The sequence below is a fragment of the Scyliorhinus torazame genome, chromosome 15 (assembly GCF_047496885.1).
Source record: "Scyliorhinus torazame isolate Kashiwa2021f chromosome 15, sScyTor2.1, whole genome shotgun sequence".
NCBI classification, from domain to species: Eukaryota; Metazoa; Chordata; class Chondrichthyes; order Carcharhiniformes; family Scyliorhinidae; genus Scyliorhinus; species Scyliorhinus torazame.
In genome coordinates, this window is record NC_092721.1 from 15,850,474 (window position 1) to 15,871,224 (window position 20,751).

General features: G+C 47.8%; 1 protein-coding gene across 8 annotated transcripts in view; it reads right to left on the reverse strand.

Moving 5' to 3' along the window:
- The window catches only part of LOC140391534 (protocadherin-9), an 864,147-nt gene that overhangs the window by 344,074 nt on the left and 499,322 nt on the right, over positions 1-20,751 (reverse strand). For 5 of the 8 annotated variants that reach the window (XM_072476116.1, XM_072476119.1, XM_072476114.1 and 2 more), the window contains one exon: positions 6,837-7,038. In XM_072476116.1, coding sequence (XP_072332217.1) covers positions 6,837-7,038 — 202 coding nt within the window. The remainder of the gene's footprint in view (positions 1-6,836; positions 7,039-20,751) is intronic. The other 3 variants (XM_072476120.1, XM_072476115.1, XM_072476118.1) reach the window with 1 other exon arrangement.

Consider the following 20,751-nt stretch of genomic DNA (forward strand, 5'->3'; position numbering starts at 1 on the left):
TCTGAATGAAACCCCCCCCCCCACCCCTGCCCGCAGATTGGCCCTCCACCAACTGTGGTGGCGTTGGGCTGAGTCCGCAGCCACAACGCGAGGCTCCCGGATGGTGTGAGCACATGTAGCCCACGCTGTCAGAAACTCGGCCAGTCGGGGACGGAGCATTGTGGGCGGGCCTCAGGCATTGGCTTGGGGCCGTGGTTAATCTGCACATAGGAGTACGCCGCTTTTCAGGGAGCGGAGAACACAAAAATCTGCGCCGCTCCCAATATTGGGGTCAAAACAGATTCTCGCCCCGGCGCCGAACGCGATTTCGGCACTGGGCTGCGGAGAATCCAGCCCCTTATACTTAAACTATTCCCATTAGTTCTGGTCTCCCCCCCACAAGTGGAAACATCCTCTTGGTACATTCGTATCAAATTCCCTTGGACCTTATGGCAGGGATTCGCCTTTCCGGGGACTAAGTCCCCACGCCGGCGGGAAAACCGGTGCCAACGACTCCGGCGTCAATGGGCCCCCAAGGTGAGGAATTCTCACCTGTCTCGGGGCCGAGGTGGACGCCAGAGGGGTAGGTGGCGCTCTAGCCGGCGTCGAAGGGACTGCGCGAGTTCACGCATGCCCAAAGGGCCGGCGTGATCTGGTCCATGCACGGAACCACCGGCGTGTTTTGGCACATGCGCGGGGATTTCTCTTCTCCGTGCCAGCGATGGCGGAGCCCTACAGGGGCAGGCGCGGAAGGAAGGAGTGCCCCCACGGCGGGGGGGGGTCGGAGAATCCCGCCCCTGCTTCTGATGCAATTATACCCTGTCTCAAATAAGGAGACCAAAACTGTACGCAGCATTCCAGGAGTGGTCTAACCAAGGTTCTATCCAGCTGCAGTAAACCTTATCAACTTTTCTATTCCATTTCCAACATTCCATTTGCCATCCTAGCCACTTGCTGCATCTGCATACTAACATTTTGTGGTTCATGTGGCAAATAGGATACCTAGATCCCTCTGTACCGCCAGGTTTTGCAATCTCTCTCCATTTAAGTGACGTACTGCTTTTCGAATCTTCCTGACAAAGTGGAAAAGTTCACATTTTCCCACATTATACTCCATCTGCTATTTGTTAAATTGGAAAGTGTTTCGGATATGACGCAGTGTCAGCATCAAACTCTTTCAGGTTGGGTCCAGACGTTACTGAATGTGGAGTGGAGTTTCATTATGTGGTTTTATTATTATTAATGATAAAGGTTGTTGTTAAAAATGAAGCCAAATTCTCTGCGACATGGATAGTATCATTGAGTCAGTACCAGCCGTACACTCCAGTTTTGAATGTGGGTAATATTTACTGATGCCCCACACTGCCCTGAGTTCTCACTTATGCTTCTAAACAGCTGGTAGTGTAGACCAGTGGGCATATCCTGGTAGCTCTCCCCAGCTGATGAGAGTACCATCGGCTTTGTTTGGTGTAGATAGGGAATGTTACCCCGCTGAAAACATGGGCCGGGATTCTCCGAGTCTCCCTGCCAAAATGGTAGAGAATGGGCCGTCTGACCTGCAATCGGGTCCGACGCCTGGACGAGATTCTCCGGCGACTGGAAAATCGGCCCCAGTCGGGGCCATCGAAAGAGGCCACTGTGGCGATTCTCCGCAGTCGACCGGCTGAGATCCTGCCGCCGTGGTCCACGTATGGTTCCCCCCGGAGGGAGCTAGGCGTCGCGGCTGCAGTGGCCGTCCTGGTGGGGGGCAGGGGGATCAGTCTCTGGGGGGGGCCTCTACGAAGGCCAGGCCCGTGATCGGGGGCCACCGATTGGTGGGCGCGCGCGATCTGGGGGGGGGGGGGGGGGCTACCTTCTTCCACGCCGGCAAGCTGTTTTGCTCCGCCATGTTGTGCGGCGCCGGCGCGGAAGCGGCCGCCGCGCGCAGGCGCAGGCCTGTTTCCGGCCGCCGCACGCTTGCACGGACGCGCGGCCCGCAGTGCAGGACCACGTACGGCAGCCGGAGCAGCGCGGAGCACTCCGGCGCCGTGCTGGACCCCTGTGGGCTACAGAATCGCTGGCCCAAGACGCCCGTTGACTCCGGCGTGAAATACTCCGTCTGGAACGATGAGAGAAGCAGATGATCCCAGAGCAAGAAGTAAATGGCTGTGGAGGCGGACATCAGCAAGATGTGTGACATTTCCATGGCAATCTCCTGATGATGCAAACTTGTGGCCATTCATCTCAGAATATCCAGATTGCTTAACAAGTATCATCCCATAATTACCAACCAAAACTCATCACAATCAGGCTATTGCTCGTGAGGGAAGTTTCAGCAGCTTGGATCTATTCTCATTGGAGTTTAGAAGAATGAGAGGTGACCTTATTGAAACACATAAGATTCTGAGGGGACTTGACAAGGTAGATGCTGAAAGGATGTCTCCCCTTGTGGGGGAATGTAGAACGAGGGGACATAGTTTCAAAATAAGGGGTTTCCCATTTAAGATGGAGATGAGTTCATAAGTGTGGTAGTATGCATTAGGGGTCATGTGGGACTGTGAAGCCGTGATGTCATTGGCTGACAGATCCCGGGTCCTGGTTGGCTGTTGACCTCTAGCTCCGCCCTGAAGGCGGAGTATAAGAACCAGGAGTTCTCCCCCGCAGGCCAGTCTGTTGCTGTACTGCGGGGAACAAGTCACGCTTAATAAAACCTCATCGACTTCATCTCTATTCGTCTCTCGTGAGTCTTTGTGCGCTACAATAAGCTCATAAGATATAGCAGCAGAATTATGTTCTTCGGCCCATCGAGTCTGTTCCGCCATTCTATCATGGCTGATATGTTCCTCATCTGTTACCTACAATGCTACAGACCAAGAGCTGGATTGCAAAATCAGCCAGAACATCTCCTCCCTAGAGCACATAACCTAGGAGCAGGAGTCGGCAATTTAGCCTCCCGAGCCTAACACGCTCAATGTGATCATGGCTGATCCCATCCTGGCCTCAACTCCACCGTTCTGCCCATTCTCCATAACCCTTCAACCCTGGCTTTGAAAACAGACCAAGGCAGGCCAGCAGCACGGTTCAATTCCCGTAACAGCCTCCCCGAACAGGCGCGGAATGTGGCGACTAGGGGCTTTTCACAGTAACTTCATTTGAAGCCTACTTGTGGCAATTTCATTTTCATTTCATTTTATTACCAATTAAAAATCTGTCTAACTCCTCCTTAAATGTACTCACTGAATCTACATCCATCGCAGTCTGGGGTAGCTAAATCCACAGATTCACAATCCTTTGGGAAAAGTAGGGGGGGGATTCTCCGACCCCACACCAGCGTGGTTGGCGCGGCGCCGGTCGCGGGCCGCTCTTCACGGCCGGCCCACCGGTTCTCCGGCCCAGATGGGCCGAGCGGCCATAAGAAAGGAGCCGAGTCCCGCCGGCGCCGTTCTAACCTGCTCAGGGCCGGCGGGACCTCGGCGTGTAAGGGTCGGGTGGCGGCCTTTGGGGGGGAGAGGGGTCCGACCCGAGGGGGGGCCTCCGATGTGGCCTGGCCCGCCATCAGGGCCCACCGATCGGAGGGCCGGCCTCTGTGGCTGGGAACCTCCTTTCCTACGTGCCGGCCCCTATAGTCCTGCGCCATGTTGCGTCGGGGCCGGCACGTTGAAGGAGGCCACTGCACATGCGCGCGTTGGTGCCGGTGCCACTGCGCATGTCCTCATTGGCGCCAGTGCAACTGCGCATGCGCGGATCCCAGGGCGCACAGTCCGCGCCAGGATCTGCAGCTGGAGCGACACGATACATTCCAGCGCCGTGCTGGCCCCCTGGACGGGCCAGAATTAGTCGTGGGAGCGGCCCCTTCACGCCATCATAAAACGCGACAGCGTTTACGATGGCGTGGACACTCTGCGCGAGATTGGAGAATCCCGCCCGTAGTTTCTCCTCAAATCTGTCTTAAATTTGCTACCTCTTATTCTAAGACCTCCCATTTTAGAATGCTCCACAAGAGGAGCATTTGTCCATACCTTTTAGCATCATGTATACCTCAATTAGATCTCATTTTTCGAAATTCTTTCTTCTAAAAAGGGAGTATAGGCCTAAGCCATTCAATCTCTCCTCATACAACAATCCTCTCATCTCTGGAATCAATCTAGTGAACCTCCTCTTAACTACTTCCAATGCCACTACATCTTTCCCCAAATAAGGGGACCAAAACTGCGCGCAATACTCCAGGTGCGGTCTTGCATAGTTAGTATATGAGGAGGAATTTCTTCCCACAAACGGAAATTGTTTGCAGTTCTCTTGACCAGCAAGCCTGGTTCACTAAATATATTCAAGGCAGAGTTCGATAGTATTTTGATCCACAATGGGATTAAGAGTTATGGGGGACAGGCAGGAAAATGGAGCTAAGGGCACCTTAGATCAGCCATGAACTTCCTGACTGAGTGACCTCCTCCTATTTGCTGCATTCTTATGTGGATGTGATTGGCACAACATTGCATCCAACCCTTGGTTAGAGGAAATAATCTGAAGAGAGCCCTTCCCCATCACTTAATGCACATCTCACACTCTGCAGTTTGTCACTGAACCCAATCATTTGTCATTATCGCCCTCCCACCTCCAATGTTCATGATGGGGCTGTCTTCATTTTACATAAACCACGTTACGGTCTCTGAATATTTAAACACATTATCATGAAAAGTCTTATTTTCTTTGTGAATTTTAAGGAACAATCTCTCTCCTCGTTTCACCAGCAACACCCAGTGTTTCTCAGCCTCACTCTTCAACCTCTCACAATTATGTTAGTGCTGGAAAATGATGGAAGGCTCACTTAAGCTGTCAAAAAAAATTGAAACATATTTTACGGACAGGATACAAATTGGGGAACAGTGGTTTAAACAGAAATAAATGGCACGTCAAGGTCTATCTTGCTCACTCACTCATGCAGTGCAATCCCTTGCACTTGGTGCACTGTTATGAACAAACTATTTCTCTCTAAAGTGTGCTCTTTATTTACTTTTGCAGTTACTATAATGCCACATGTCACAAATGCCACACAGTTTACTTTAACGAAAGACAACACTTCCATGGAATTTCTAGTCTTACTCAGCCAATACATTCTGAAATGTTCAGCACACGCATTTAAACTCCACTTGGTTAAACAATGCAAAGAGAAAAATAACATTTGAAAGCAACAAAAAAAATTCCCGCATCGGCATCTTTTTGCCCCATAATCCTCGTCACATCTGATGGAAATTCCAATGATGTCCACCCCCCCACCCTCCCCCCCCCCAATCCTCAGCCAGGTCCTGATGTCTCCCAGACTGATGACATCACTGGAACTCAATGTGCCACTGGAACTCATGATGTCAATGGGACCAATAGCAGCACAGGAACCAATAATATCACAGGGACCAATGACATCACTAGACCAATGACATCGCTGGGTCCAATTACATCACTGGGACCAATTACATCACTGGGACCAATGACATCACTGGGACCAATGATATCAGGACCAATAATATTACTGTGGTCAATGATATCACTTGGACCAACAACATCACGGGAACCAATAATATCACAGGGACCAATTACATCACTGGACCAATGACATCATGGGAATCAATGATATCAGGACCAATAATATCACTGTGGTCAATGATATCACTGGGACAAATGGCATCACTGGACAAATGGCATCACTGGAACAAATGACATCACTGGGAACCATTACAACATTTGAACTCATGACATCACTGGAATCCAATGGTATCACTGGAACCGAATGACATCACTGGGATCTCATGACATCATTGGGACCCAATTGCATCACTGGGAACCAATAGCATTAACAGAACTAACCCACATGCACTTCTGATAGGAGCCGGGTGACAGAGATAAAGATCAGACCAGTGGATCATTCCATGCTGATAACTTACTGACCAATTGTGAATATGTTGAAAGCAGCACCAAAACAGGACTCCTAACTGCTCCATCATACTTAGGCCAGAGTAAGTATCCAAAAGATGACGCCCCTTGCAAAAGCCAATTCAACATGAAAATTTAACAATGCAAGTAGATCATCTTGACAGTCAATGGTGTCAGTATAAAAGAAGTCATCAATCAGTGTCAAGTGGTATCCAAAAGTCAATGTGCCTTCCCAAATAGTAGAAATAGCCCAAATTATTTATTGGCACTCTTTTGTTGCTGTAATGTGGCACAGCTCAAAAGGAAGGCAAACACACAACATATAAACCTGGAGTAGAGTACCGAGTGTAAAATGATGTGAATATTGGGAGGATGCAGAAGTGAAGTTCCTCGTATAACAGTGATTAGGGCTTTGCCTGCTTTTCTCCCTGCTTACTGACCCGGTAATCAAATCCCAGGAATACACAGGTCCAAACTGTCCGATTTCCGAGAACGAGATGGCACGAGTTGTTAACTCGAGAAAAAAGCAGGCATTCGCCGCTTAAATTTTTTAGTTGGAGGAGAGATTTCACCCTCTTTATAGGTTTTGGTAGTAAAACATCAAATGCACCCTCCCCTGCCCGACAGCACCCCACCCCCGCCCAACAGCACCCCACCCCCGCCTTAGTGCTGTGCAGGAACAAAGATGTAATAATATTGTGTAGCAATCAATAAAATCTGCAGCAGCTCCACACATTGCTCATGGGCACATTCAGAATCAAAAAGGAAGCAGGAAGGTGTTCAGAAACAGAAGTTTGAAAGTGGGACCCTTGACGGACGGCGGGCAGATGGGGGGAGGGTGTGCTGTTGGCTTGCTCCGAAAGTCAATTTGGCACAAAGCAAGGTTGCGCGTACATTTCCAGTTTACAACAGCCACATCTGGAAAGGCGAAACGGAAAAAGGTGGTCACTTACTAGAATTTGGATCAGAGTTGCCGTCGGCCTCGGTCCTCTTGTCTGGGGAAGCCTGCTCGTAGAACTCGTCCTGCGGCTGAACCAGAGGGAGAGGGTGTGAGATCAGCGTGCCACCACTTACTGGTTCGTGCTCTCCTAAACCACTATCACTGCAGCTTTCCTGGGAGCCGTCGGGCAGATGAAATGTAACCCGGCGCTGAGACTAGAAAGAAGGGCAAAGAACATGGAAGTTAATGCTCTTCTTTGCTTTACCAGCCCCCCCAATTTAGGACAAATTATTGTGGGTCTTTTTCAGTCACCCACACCCCCTCCCCCCCAACCAGGATTACAGAATCATTTGGTGCCAATTCCGTCTATAATAAGCTCCCACACCAGAGAGAAAGGATTTACCAAAAATGCAATTCTATATTCAAATATTTCATAATATATGTTTCTCCTCTCAATCTTGTTTCATCCAAGTGTGTGTAATGATGGAAGAGCCACATACGTTTCTATGGTGCCTTGAATGTAGTAATGTGTCCAAACACGCAAAGTAAAATGTACATCAATTAAGGCTCAAGTCAGAGGAAAGAAGACTATTCCCAAACAGAGGCAAACTATAGGTGTTCTAGGATTATACAAACAAAGCCCTGATAGCTGTTATCGACTGCCTACAGATCACAGGTGGGATCCTCCTCCCTCCCAGACGCATGTTTCTCGACAGCAGGAGGCAGCGCGCCGTTCTCTAGTGGTGGCATTCTCTGCTCCCGCCGCTGTCAATGGGTTTTCCCATTGAAGCCGCCCCATGCCGCCGGGAAACCCCGGGTGTGCTGCCGGGGGTGGGGGGGGGGGGGGGGGCGCAGAGAATCCCGCCGCCAGCAAATGGCCGGAGAATTCCCGGCCACATCTACATCGCGCATTTCTGTCGTGCTGTTGACAGAGTAACCTTTCCCAAGGTGCTGATCAACTGAAACACTGGAGGAGATATTAGTTAGGGGGACTTTAAAAGCTTTGTAAAAGGTGTATGTTTTAAAGACCATCTTAAAGGAGCAGAGAGAGAGAAACGCAAAGAGGGATTTCCAGGTTGGTTGCGCTCTTGTTTAACTATTATCATTGGAGGGGTGCATGGAAAATCCCTCCATAAATGGCTTTCAGCATAGATGGATACACATAGGCAATTCAATAAACAGAAGCCTAATAAGACAGCAAGGGATTGAAGGCCAGGTCTAAAGCTCCGCCATGCAAATCAATCATCCAAAATGACAGCTTCAATCTCAGAATCACTTATTGCTTTTGAAAATATGTGAGGGGCATGTAGGAGGGGCACTCAAACACAGTGTCCGAGAATTATTTATATCACTGACAAAAGTGTACACAACAAATGCCGGAGGTGTGATGGCTCACTTCAGTGCAACGCACAGCTTTGTCAGCGACCAGCAATTTATTCCGTTTTTCACCATTGTTTTAGTGCATGCAATTTCCTCATGGCAGAAGGAAGAGAACAAATCAGTCACATCCATTTGGACAGCAATGCATGAACTGTTAAAGGGTCAACAAAAATGTGGGCATTGACAGCAACAGAAATTGTGACAGGGAAGAGGATTCTTTCCAACAATTAACAAATTGGATGTCAATGTTTATTTTTGAAGTTTCAGTGCCTGAGACAGCACACTGTGGGAAACTTGGTGAAGTGTGATTAAAAAGGTTGAAAACAGAATTATGGTTAAAAAAAAGACGCTTTAATCAGTGATGGCTGGCAATGTTCTTCGCGAAACCGCAGAGTAATAGAATCATGGAAGGATTACAGTACAGAATGAGGCCACTCGGCCCATCATATTCGTGCTGGCTCCCTGTAAGAGCAACTTACCGAACCCCTGCCTTTCCCCTGCAGTCCTGCAATTTCCTTTTCTTTCCCTCTTTCCCTTATTTATCAATCCCTCTTGACAGCCAGGTTCGAATCTGCCTCCACAATGCTATCAGACAGTGCATTTCAGATCCAAACCACTTGCTGTGTAAAAATAACTTCTCCTCATGTTGCCATTGACCCTTTTGTGCAGTCACCTTAAATCTGCAGTTCTGGTACTCAACCCTAATTTGTATCTAAATTATATGGAAACCATGGGGGTAATTGGAGTCACTTACTTCAAATTTGATCAAATTCTACTTGACCCTGCACTGTCGAACTACAAGCCCTCCTTGTGTGCTGTCACACAGACAATGGCCTCCGCTTCTATACTTCGAAGTGCTCTGAACAACCTTCATTTGAAACTCAGGTATTACTGTCCTTACAATAAGTTGGCGCACAGGAGAAAATTCTCTGAAAGACTCCAAATGTGACCTTGGCTTCCTCCGGGCTGCATCTATTTTCCTATGTCACCTGGCTCCGTGAGGGCCTGTGTCACTTTCAGCAGAACCGCAACAGGCTGTGGCCTTTGTATCGCCTCTTCCGCACTCAATTCAACAATCAAATCACAAATTGAACCTCAACCTGAATGAAAGGGGAAAACAATTTTGTCTGAGTTTTAAAACTGTGAATTCCTGGTGCCTGACAAGCTCAAGGCCACATTGTCAGGGCAATGATGGGTCACTGCTAGCCGATTTAGCTGCTGTATTTCCTTCACTGTGGAACGAGATATGTGTCAGAAGCTGGAAAGTTAGCTGGCCCCAAGTACCGCGTGCGGTAATAGGTTACAAATATCTTGGCAAGTAAAACATCAGGGTTGAACCCTGCATTTTCCTTCCAGTCCCATGTTGTAACCTAATCTCACCTTCACCGCAATCTTTGTACAGTTCAGGAAAAGTGCTGACCCCTTTAATGGACTAGCAGAGGTGGGTACATTGTGTCGACTGGGGGTTTCTCAGGGATTACAAGGTCAGAATGGGTAAGTCTGCCTGGTGCAACGCCAAATCCAATTTATTCCACACAATTCCCGCACCGTTTAAATTTAATTTTCAGCTTTGCAAAGTGAAGGTGGTAGCTTCAATAATGGGACTGATTCATTGGATTCGAGGCACTAACGCAGTAATGAATGCCACAATGCATCCCATTGTTCCGCACGCTGGAAAGTAGCTCTAACCTTTAGTTTTAAAGACCAAAAACACAAACCACTGTTTCTCTAACTATCTTCAATTTTATCCTTTTCAAAGGAAGAGATTCAGAAAACAAAACGCCATTCTTCGAACCTCCAGACTCTAACAGTTCTGAACACCCCAGAAAGGAATGTGCAGTGGATTTGGATAAAAGCAGCATCCTTTGCTGAATAGCGGTTCGCTTCTTTTTTTATCCGAAGCCGCCAATGTAACCCGAATGGAATTCTTTCAGGCAGCACAGCACTGATAAGCAATTGATTTACTCTGACAGGCTGGAAATGCCTAATTCTAAAACCCAACGCTGTGCTCTCACACTCTTGGGGAGGAGGGGGGGAATATAAAATGTAAGCTTTATGTCCTTTATCGCGAGTGAACACAGGACTGTTTAACCTCTTGAGAACTGCAGCTCCTTGAAGATGTGCATGTTTTCTGCCTGATAGCAGGCATTAAGAAACAGTGCTTCTGGCAGAGGTTCTCCCGTACATCTGCCGTAACTCTGGTGGAAGAGCGATGTCATTCCCAGAAATCAATACGACAGACTATTGGGGACAAAAAAACCTCCTTGGAAATTTGCCCAGTAACTGATCCTCTAGGTTTAAAGGGGGCTGGCGACTGGTTTGCAGACAATGTTTCCCATGTCCTCTTTGCCGGGCTTGTGGTGATATCACCGGTGAGGGATTAGCCTTCCAGAGTGGCAGCTGGAAAGTGGGTGGGAGCAGCTAAATCTACAGGGTCAGCGCAGGGGGTGACTGTGATGGCCATGGGTGGGGCCCCGTGAGATGCCAGGCTGATAAACGCATGGTTCCCAGCCTCATGAGGGCTGAAGACCCTCAATCAGGGTGGGGGGGGGGGATATCTGGAGGCCAGGGATTAGTGTCTGGGTGACTGGCTGTTCCAGTTGGGCTCCTTTTATCCGGAGCCCATAAGAGCTGGCTGACTCAGTATGAAGTTGACTGCAAATTGCTGTCTTCACATACATTAGATGTATGCTCATCTGCCACAAGGGTAAACCAGTTGCTGAATCAGCTCCCTGACTCTTCCTTGATGAGTCAATTGTGCCAATTTAGTCAGAATTGCAATGTAGTAGTGTGCCACTGATTGCTTCTAATTGTTAACAGGGTGCGGAGAGAGGCATGGAAGGAGGTGGATCTCCTTGTGAACCTGCCCCTGGGCCTGGCCAAACTTGTCATAAACAGGTCTAGGCAGTGGGTGATCGAGGGGGTTGTCAGACTAGACTGTCTGTCCCTGTACCGTGGCTACATTCATGGCTGGGTGCCCCTGGGGAGAGAGCATATGGTGTCCACTGGAGACCTTCTATGCCCGCTGGGCACCGCTGTGGCTGGGGTATCTCACTGCCCCCCTTAATCACATTTTGTGTTTGATGTTTTAAGTCTCATTTGTGATTTCGTTTTGTTTAAGGCAGTTTCCCTTTAAGGGGCGGCCCCTTTTAATTTATCCCTCAGTTTATTTGATTTAGTTTAATTGTTTATGCAAAATAGTTGGAAGCCCAGCCCCCAAGCATTGAACTCCAAGGCTGATACTCACACCTCCATAACAGAGAGGTAACACAAAAGTGGCTCCCAATGCAAGGCACTATGGTGAATGTGCTCATCAGTCACCCCGTTCAGGGCATGATCGGAGGCAGTGTCTCGTTCCCCTGTGAGGTCAGAAAGCAGGTCCACCAAATGCATTCAACTGCCCTCAGTCCTCACCCATGGGGAGTGCATGTGGCCCTCTGAGGTTCTAAGAGTAAAAGTGTTCCACTCACGTGCAGTTGAGAGGGATAACTGGGGGGGAAGAGACTATTGTGTGACTAGGGAGGGAGTGAGGCTTAGTTGAAAGGCGCTCACATGGGTAGATATCCCAGATCCTGAGAGGCCTGTGGGTCAGGACAATGTCAGGAATTCTTATCGCTCTCTTTGAATTTTCCTTCCTTTAAGTTTTCGATTTGGGAGAATTATGGAGCCAGGCGAGCCGGCAATTCTTTTGGTTGCTATTGGACAGAAGCATTGAGATCGATAAGTCGCTGCACAGGGCTAAGACCAGTGCCCTGAAGAGGAAAGATACGCTGAACCCATTGATCTGCTGGGAGCAGGGACACAGATAGTGGAACCTTGGAGGTGACAGTACCGGCCGAGGGTATTCTGTCCCACTACTTCCTACCTCCAGATGTCAGAAGTTCAGTGCTGGAGAAGATTGCTGGGCATGGACGGTGGACCAGCTGATGCAAGAGTTAGCGCCACATGGACTGAGGTTTCCCATGGCCTCTGACCCTGAAAGTCACTGCTGCTCTGAATGTCCATGCTAGTGGCTCTTTCAGGGCAGCACGGGTGACCTACACTGCATTTCCCAGCCTGCCACGCATCAGTGCATAAGGGAGGTCACAGATGCACTGTTTGCGAGGACCCACATAAACATCAACATGGACTGGAACCCAGCAAGCCATAGGCTTCACCCACCTGGCAGGCATGCTCCAGGTGCAAGGTGTCATCTACTGCACCAGTGTGGCCCTGCGCTCCCCATAGTGGCATGGGAGATGAGTGAAAGTGGGCTGTGAGGAGCAGATTATCTACTGGGGGGGAGGAACCATGGGGAGTAGTGCGGGCGGGTGGAGGGAGATAAGGGTGGCATAACAAGTCTTGGGACTCTGTGAGATGGCTGGGAGTGAGATGACCCTGGAGCTGTGATGGGCGTGTTAAGGGGTGCAGCGGGAGACATGTGGAGGCAGACTTATCCTGGCTGCACAAAGAAGGTCATTCATCTTCTTTTGGCACTGCAGCTCCGTCCTCTTGTGGAGCGAGTTGGCACTCACTATCGCGGCTACAGCCTCCCAGGCAGGGTTGGTGATCTTGCTTGCTGGATGTCTGGCCAATTATGGTACAGGATGTCATGCCTCTGCTCGACACCATCCAGAGGTTTGATGAGGGCTCCCTCCGTGAAAGGAGGTGCTGTGCCCTCCTCGCACCCCCCTCCCTGATTGGAGTTGGAACACGCGCTGGGCAGTGCTGCCGCAGTTTTTCAAAGGAGCAGCCCGCTTATTGCAGAGATTACGTTTTTTCCGGGGCGAGCGAATGAGAGGCAAGCCGCCACGGGTGCGGCATGAAACATGTGGGGGGAAAAAAGCAGGCTGAATACACGGCCAGTTTTCCCACCAACGGGATTCTCCCTGGTTTTCCCGCCAGGACCGACACTTTAAATGGGTGGAAGATTCCGATATGTTTTGCAAAGTGTAGCCATTGCTGCAAGGTGGGGAAAACACGGCAGCTGATTTGCATTCAGCCGTTCTGATGAAAGCGATTAACCCGAGATGCCAACTTTCTTTCTCTCCTCCGACGCAGCTGACCTGCTGTGTGTTACCACCATTTTCCACTTTTCCTTTTCCCCAGTATTTAGCTTTTGTTTCTGTATGGGTGAAGGTTGTTTAAAAACCACGGGTGGTCGTATCAAGCGGTCCCGCTGAAGTGAACGGGGATTTGAACGAATCGTCGCATCCGTTGCGGGAATCCCTGCTGTGGCGGGGACAGGAATGTCCCAGCGGATGTGTCGATTTCGATTTTTCAGGCTTTGAACAGGCTTGAAATGGCCTTTAATCCACCCAGTTCAAGGGCAATCTGGGATGGGTAACAAATGCCGACCTTGCCAGAGATGCCCACATACCATGAAAGAATGGACAAAAATGTAGTGATTGGACGAAAGTAGCAATGCCGCTTTTTCATATTTTCCAGATGAATTCCAATAAACTCCTGAGACAATATTTCAGTCGTTTTGTTCTGAATGAAGTTGCAATGTAGCCGGCATTGCAAGTTGCCGAGTAGTGCCAGGCAGTTCCTTTCCTCTCCACGATGTGTACTAATGGAATTGTGCCTGCTGAGTGTGAGTTTGGCAATGGAGACCTTCAGTAAACAAGCCTGCCAGCATTTTTATTTTTCTTGACAGCAGGGAGGGGCATAAAATAAGATTCTGCCCCAGGCCTCCATTCAGTATGAGTTACAAATATCTGTAGAGGTAGCAATGGCACATTGCAGTGTGCTCTCTGTCACGTCTGGACCCAGTCTGACTCTCTCATTCAGGTCACCTTCGAATTACTCTGCGAGCATATTGTGACTGTATGCAGTTCCTTAACACACTTATTTTAAAAGGGTTAATGCTTCCACTGAACGAGTGCGCAAGGGACCTGGAAAAAATGCTTTATATGCGACGAAAGAGAAAATGCTGGAAAATCTCAGCAAGTCTGGCAGCATCTGTCGGGAGAGAAAAGAGCTAACGTTTCGAGTCCGATGACTCTTTGTCAAAGCTCTTTGACGTCGGACTCAAAACGTTAGCTCTTTTCTCTCCCGACAGATGCTGCCAGACTTGCTGAGATTTTCCAGCATTTTCTCTTTTGTTTCAGATTCCAGCATCCACAGTGATTTGCTTTTAAAAATGCTTGATATGTTCTTTTGTTAATCTTCAAAGACAGTGATGTTTAAGGTTGTGAATGATATTGCGTTATTCCCCCAACGCTGACCCCTGCGTATCGTCCACAACATTAATCCTTAATGAGAAACGTTACCAACTCTGCTCCACCTCCAGGGCTGCTCGGAGCTGACAATACTTTGAAAAGATTTTGTAGTGAAAATGAAGCCACCTGCATCAGCTTTACAATAGTCAGATTATTTCTAAACAAATAGATTTCCAGCCAATAATCTCATAATTGGTTTTATCCCCTCTCTAAACTTCTGTGGCTTTGTGCTAGATCACCTAAGCCTATCAATAATATTACAAGGTTAGGTTTTCAGGGCAGATGTCCTGATTAATCGGGACTTCTTCAGTGGACCATCAGTGGATGTGCAATTGAAACTCCAAGAGTCTATGCTTGGTTTTGCCAAACTCTAGCACCGACCCGCCTGTTACGTTCTGGTGCTTGGTCGGTCGGAATTATGCACAACAGAACGTCTAGTTCTTGACTCGTCAAAGTATTTATTATAAAATTAATGCGTGGTCCAAATAACTCTGAGAAATATATTACCAACCACTAACTGTAATAAATTATCCTAGAGCTACTGCAAGTATGACTATCCACTAGCACGACTATCTCCCAAATCCTTGAAGTATAGTCACGTGATTGTTCTCTACTGCCACCTGGTGGTTGGAGGTCGTAACCAATACTACTTACATGATTGTTTATGCATATCATCACACCACCTACCCCCAGTGCTACCAAACCCCAGGGCCATTTCTCTTACAGCACCAAAATCCAACTAATACAGCTTGCCTTGCATATTACTCTGCACCCTCAGCTTCATAAGCAGGAAGGGAGAAGAGGGAAATACTTATATAAGTATTGAAATTATAAAAGTCACTCATTTACAGAATAATGGAAAGAGTTAGGAATTTGATCCCACAGCACCTAAAACAAGAGATATTAGGTAATAAAATTATTATGTTGCAATCCTTCACCTTTCCTCATATAATGTCATCATTACTCTGAAACTTTGATCTGAACATTTTGCAGTGGTTTTCCTGATTCACCTTCTATATTCTGCAGGAGGCTGGCGAATACACAGGAACCCCCGCCCAGCAAATGATAGAATTATAGAATCATAGAATTTACAGTACAGAAGAGGCATTCGGCACATCGAGTCTGCACCTTGAAAAGAGCACCCGACTTAAGCCCACGCCTCCACCCTATCCCCGTAACCCACCTAACCTTTTTTTGGACACAAAGGGCAATTTATCACGGCCAATCCATCTAACCTGCACACCTTTGGACTGTGGGAGGAAACCGGAGCACCCGGTGGAAACCCACAAAGACACCGGGGGGGGGGGGGGGGGGGATGTGCAGATTCTGCAAAGACAGTAACCCAAGTCGCCGGGAATCGAACCTGGGTTCCTGGAGCTGTCAAGCAGCAGTGCTAACCACGGTGTCACAGTGCCGGCCCTCCTGTAATTCACCTGTAATTTGTTGCAGTCCTCCACAGTATTGACTGTCCCACTCCAATTTGGACTTACTCAATATAATTTGAAAAAGGTTTCTCACATTGTTGCTTGCGCCAGAATGATTCCATTGCGGAACGCAGACTGTAAGTACGGTGTGAACCCACTATCCATATCCTGCCTGCGCTCATCTTATGCATTTTAACATGGCATATCCCTGAAGATGGTTTGGTTCATCTACAACCAAGAAATCGGGTGGAAAATGGGACTGGAAATGACCAGCCAAACACTTGTCATGGTGGCAGCCCTATTCAGCTGACACTGATGGACTTCAAACTGATCAATAATTTTTCGTACAAGCCAAACGTTGTTTGATAAAGTCCCTGCCTCCAATCCACAGGTACTAAATGCTGGCTGGTTACTGTTCACATTCAGGTCACGTCCATCGATGGTGCCGAACCTTTGCAATCAACATTGTCATTGAGCATCCAGTCTGTCAGATCCTCGGAATCAAGCCTGCTGCTCTGTACAGTAACAGCTAAATCAGCATTACCATCCACACAGCAATTTGTAAAACATAGCAAGTAGCCTCAAACTGATTATGAGATTGAATAGATATGTTTTCCTCTGTTCCCTAATGACAACGAAAGACAGCACCACTATAACACGCAGCCCATCTTATTCACCTGGTGAGTCTTTCCCATTGATAAACCCAGGAAAATATGCTCCCGTTTTGTATAAATCCAGCTAATATTCTGAAGCAGAGGGATATTTTCTTTTTCCACAACTTATATTGTGTGTAACATTCTATTGATCAGTTGCAGTAATACAGAGACAACTTCGCTGCATATAATGGCAGGGCAATCCCTCCGGAAAACAGCAATAAATCACTTCATTATTAAGTGAACTTACAACCCTTTCCCATAAACAGACTGCCCCCAACAACTAACCTTTCCTTTTCACCAAAGCATTAACCTCCCCATATTCTTGTTCAGAATGTTATGGTGTAACGCACTCTAATCTATTGTTGGACCATCCCTAATCGTCCACACTCTTCCACATTGCCCTGAACATCTGGTAATTATCTGCAAAATGATTTTTTTTCACGTTCGCACTAGCCTCGAGTGCATTCCTTTATTGGGCTCCTGACTGCATTTCTATGGGGCACCAATAGACTGCTTCACTGTTTTGACCCCACGCGGTTAGTCAGGAATCCAAAGCAAACAGTCACAAGATAGGTTCAGATGAAGGAGTACTTTTGACGATTCAATTTTCAAAAAACATGGATCCATATCTCCAGCTTCGGGGTCACATTTCCATGATGATATCAGAGATTATTATTCCGTAAAGTCCGGAATAATAATATGCTAAATCAAAAAGAAGGGCGCAATCGAACGGCCACGCTGCGCCCAATAAACAGTTTGCCGCTACACAGCGTGGCCAATAGAGGCCGGGAGACCCCCACACCCGGGATCCACCCGGCTCACAACGCCTTACGAGACCTAACGTGATCTCGCGAGATGTTGCGATGTAAATCCCACCCATTGTGGAGAGCATCACATTTTGGCAAATCTGCATATTAAAGCAAGACAGATAGTCTCACTTTAAAATGAAGTTTCCCGAGGTACCTGAGGCATTGGGATCTATCCCTTTCGCCTCGGAGACCTCGGGCGAGCACCATTCAGCACTGATCTCCACAAATGGGGACCAGACGGAACAGCACTCGTGGAGGTCTCCCTGGGGATTGGAGGCCCCATGTGCATGGTAGGATGGTACACTGGCACGACTGGTGCCACTCAGCACCCTGGCAGTGCCAACCTCGCACCCGAGCATTGCCACCTGGGTGCCAGCCTGACACTGCCAAGGTGCGCACCAGTAATGCCAGCTGGCATTTTTTGCATTGTGCCGATCTGGCCGGGGGTGGCCTGCGGGCTGTTGGGGGGTGGGGGGTGGGTGCAGGGGGTGCACAGGGCCCCTCCCATAGTTTGGGTTGGGGCTTGCGGGGTGGGATCAGGGATTGATTCGGGGCTCCAGAGGCGTCCCGATCTCTCGCTACACTGAGGAATTTCAGCGAGCGGAGATCCTCAGTGCACAAACCAGAACTATGTGCGGCCTCACCGCATGTTCCCTGCTGAAGCCCCTCATCTAACGAGGGTGCCATTTTATAGCATTGTATTCCTTGGTGCAGCGAGTGCCGGGAAACACGCGACGAAACACGCTCACTATGGGACTTTGTTCCCATTTAGTTAAATGCCATCCAAAGTCGCTTCAGTACAATAACAAATTTGTAGATAGCAAAACCTACCAAATTGTGCATTTCAATTCAAAATGGCAATGATAGGGAGAGAGGAAGGTGTTAAAAAAAGAACAATTCAGAATTTGTCGGAGTGGGGCATTTCGTCGTGATTTTTCTTTCCCTTGCACTCCTCAGCTCGAAAGCTTTTTTTTCCACTGCATATTGCTGGAACTGAAGGCAGCAGGACATCTAGGATCTATCTGAACGATGAGACCCTGTCGTCCATCCACCTGACCAATTAAATCAACCCCATTATTGAAACTCATTGGAAGGTCTGAAATTCCTGTATTTGTGCAGTAGTTACAAATTAAACTCACCACAGAAGGTGCCACCAATTTCAGTCTGAGTACCCTGGCAATGGGATTATTGTCAATTACGACCAGATAACCACTCTGGCATTGAAAATTAATTATTAGCATTTTATGCAGCGTCTCAGTGGCAGCCTTCTTGCCTATTGAACAAGTGGTTCTGTGTTCAATTCCCATTGCAGAAATGTAATGGGAAAATTAACCATTACAAAAACAGAGTCTTATTTCTTTAGGTTTTAATTGTTGAAGATTCACATTTTAAATTAAAAACACTTCTGTTTACATCTCTTTAATTGTATCAATCGCGATTAAGTACATACAGGTGGATGGCGGTGATTGGATGATTACTTGAGCACATCTCAAGAGACCCTGACTGGCACAGGAATAGAGTGGAGTTGGGAGACATATACCTATAATGCTTCACTCTGTGAATAAATCTATTCCAGTAAAGACTAGCACTTGTTTCACCTTCACCAAATGAGTATACTACTCCTTTCTGCCTCTCGCTCACAATGCAATCCTTCTCTCGCTTTATTTCCCTTTCTTTACTCGAATTGACATTGATTTTGTCCACTCAAAGTAACACTTCCGTCTTCATCCTGACAGATACGCAATACTTCAATCTGATTGGTTTTGGAGACATGCAGTTGCTTGCCCTGTTCCTTCAGATCCCAGTCGCTGGTTTCCCTACATGGCAACAATATTAGTTCAAACTTTCAGCAACAATTTTAAAAGCTGAAACATGTAAATGGCAGGCAGCACAGCAAATCCAGTTTCAACTCCCATTCTCTCGCTGTATTCCATGGGAGCTGACAATGCTCTGGCATTTAACTTACTTGGTCCATTCTTCATATGCGAACCATCAGAGTGCCATTTGACTGTGGAAGAATTCAAATCCAAGGATGGCCCTCTTCTCAGTAAAGATCCATAGACATGCACTTCTGAGCAAGGGCTACTGAAGCGGGATCGGAAGCAGGAGCATGGGAGTATCTTTTTCACATCCTAAGCTAACCTGGGGCCAATTAAGAATGCTCGTAGCTGCCCACAGGTGAGATCAACTAACTGAAGACTCAACAGGAATTGTGCCTAAAACCAGCCACCTTAATGCTTTAACACTAGACCATCACGGGTATTCATCGCCAAAACCATCCGTAAAGCTTCACTGATATCCTGCTTAACAAACATGCTGAATGCGCATTCGGTTTCACATAAGTTTTATTTTCTTTAGCCCTGGTCTTTCCCTCTTTTGAATAATGGAGCTATTAGAATTACATAGAACTTTACAGCAACAAAATAGACTATTTGGCCCAACTGGTCTGTGCCAGTATATGATGTGGAGATGCCGGCGTTGGACTGGGGTGAGCACAGTACGAAGTCTTACGACACCAGGTTAAAGTCCAACAGGTTTGTTTCGATGTCACTAGTTTTCGGAGCGCTGCTCCTTCCTCAGGTGAATGAAGAGGTCTGTTCCAGAAACACATATATAGACAAATTCAAAGATGCCAAACAATGCTTGGAATGCGATCATTAGCAGGTGATTAAATCGTTACAGATCCAGAGATGGGGTGACCCCAGGTTAAAGAGGTGTGAATTGTGTCAAGTCAGGACAGTTGGTAGGACTTCGCAGGCCAGATGGTGGGGGATGAATGTAATGCGACATGAATCCCAGGTCCCGGTTGAGGCCGCACTCACGTGTGCGGAACTTGGCTATAAGTTTCTGCTCGGCGATTCTGCGTTGTCGCGCGGAATATAAACCTTGTAAGGTGCTACTGTAACCAGCAAAATGGAGACTATACATGGCAAACTCAGCCCAAAGTCGAAGAGGACTTTAATGCCATTTAAGTAAAGTCGCCATTGTCCCAGATGACCATAGGTTGTTTCCCCCTTTGAGGGGGAGAGCTGACTGGTGGTGATTTAACCTGAGGATCACCACACCTCAGGCGAGGGGTAAGGTAGAGACGGCAGTGGCCTTCGCTAATAACCTCAGACAGTACGGGGAATTGAATCCGCGCTGTTTCACGAACCAGCCATCCAGCCAACTCAGCTAACCCGGCCTCTATTGCCAGTTAATGGTGTATTGATAGGGTGAAGCGAAGTAGGGTGGGCGGAGGTTCATTGGAGTGTCAGCGCAGAGCAGTTCAGTCAAAAGGCTTGTTTCTGTGCTGTGAAATTGCCTGTAATTCTAAATAATCAGGCTCAATAAATAATGCCATGAGTTTTGGTGTGCTTACACTATACACAGACAGAAGTGCATGTTTTTCAATGGCCTGTTCGTTCGCACAAAATAACCTGCTGGATACACCCGAAGCACACTTTCAATGTGAAA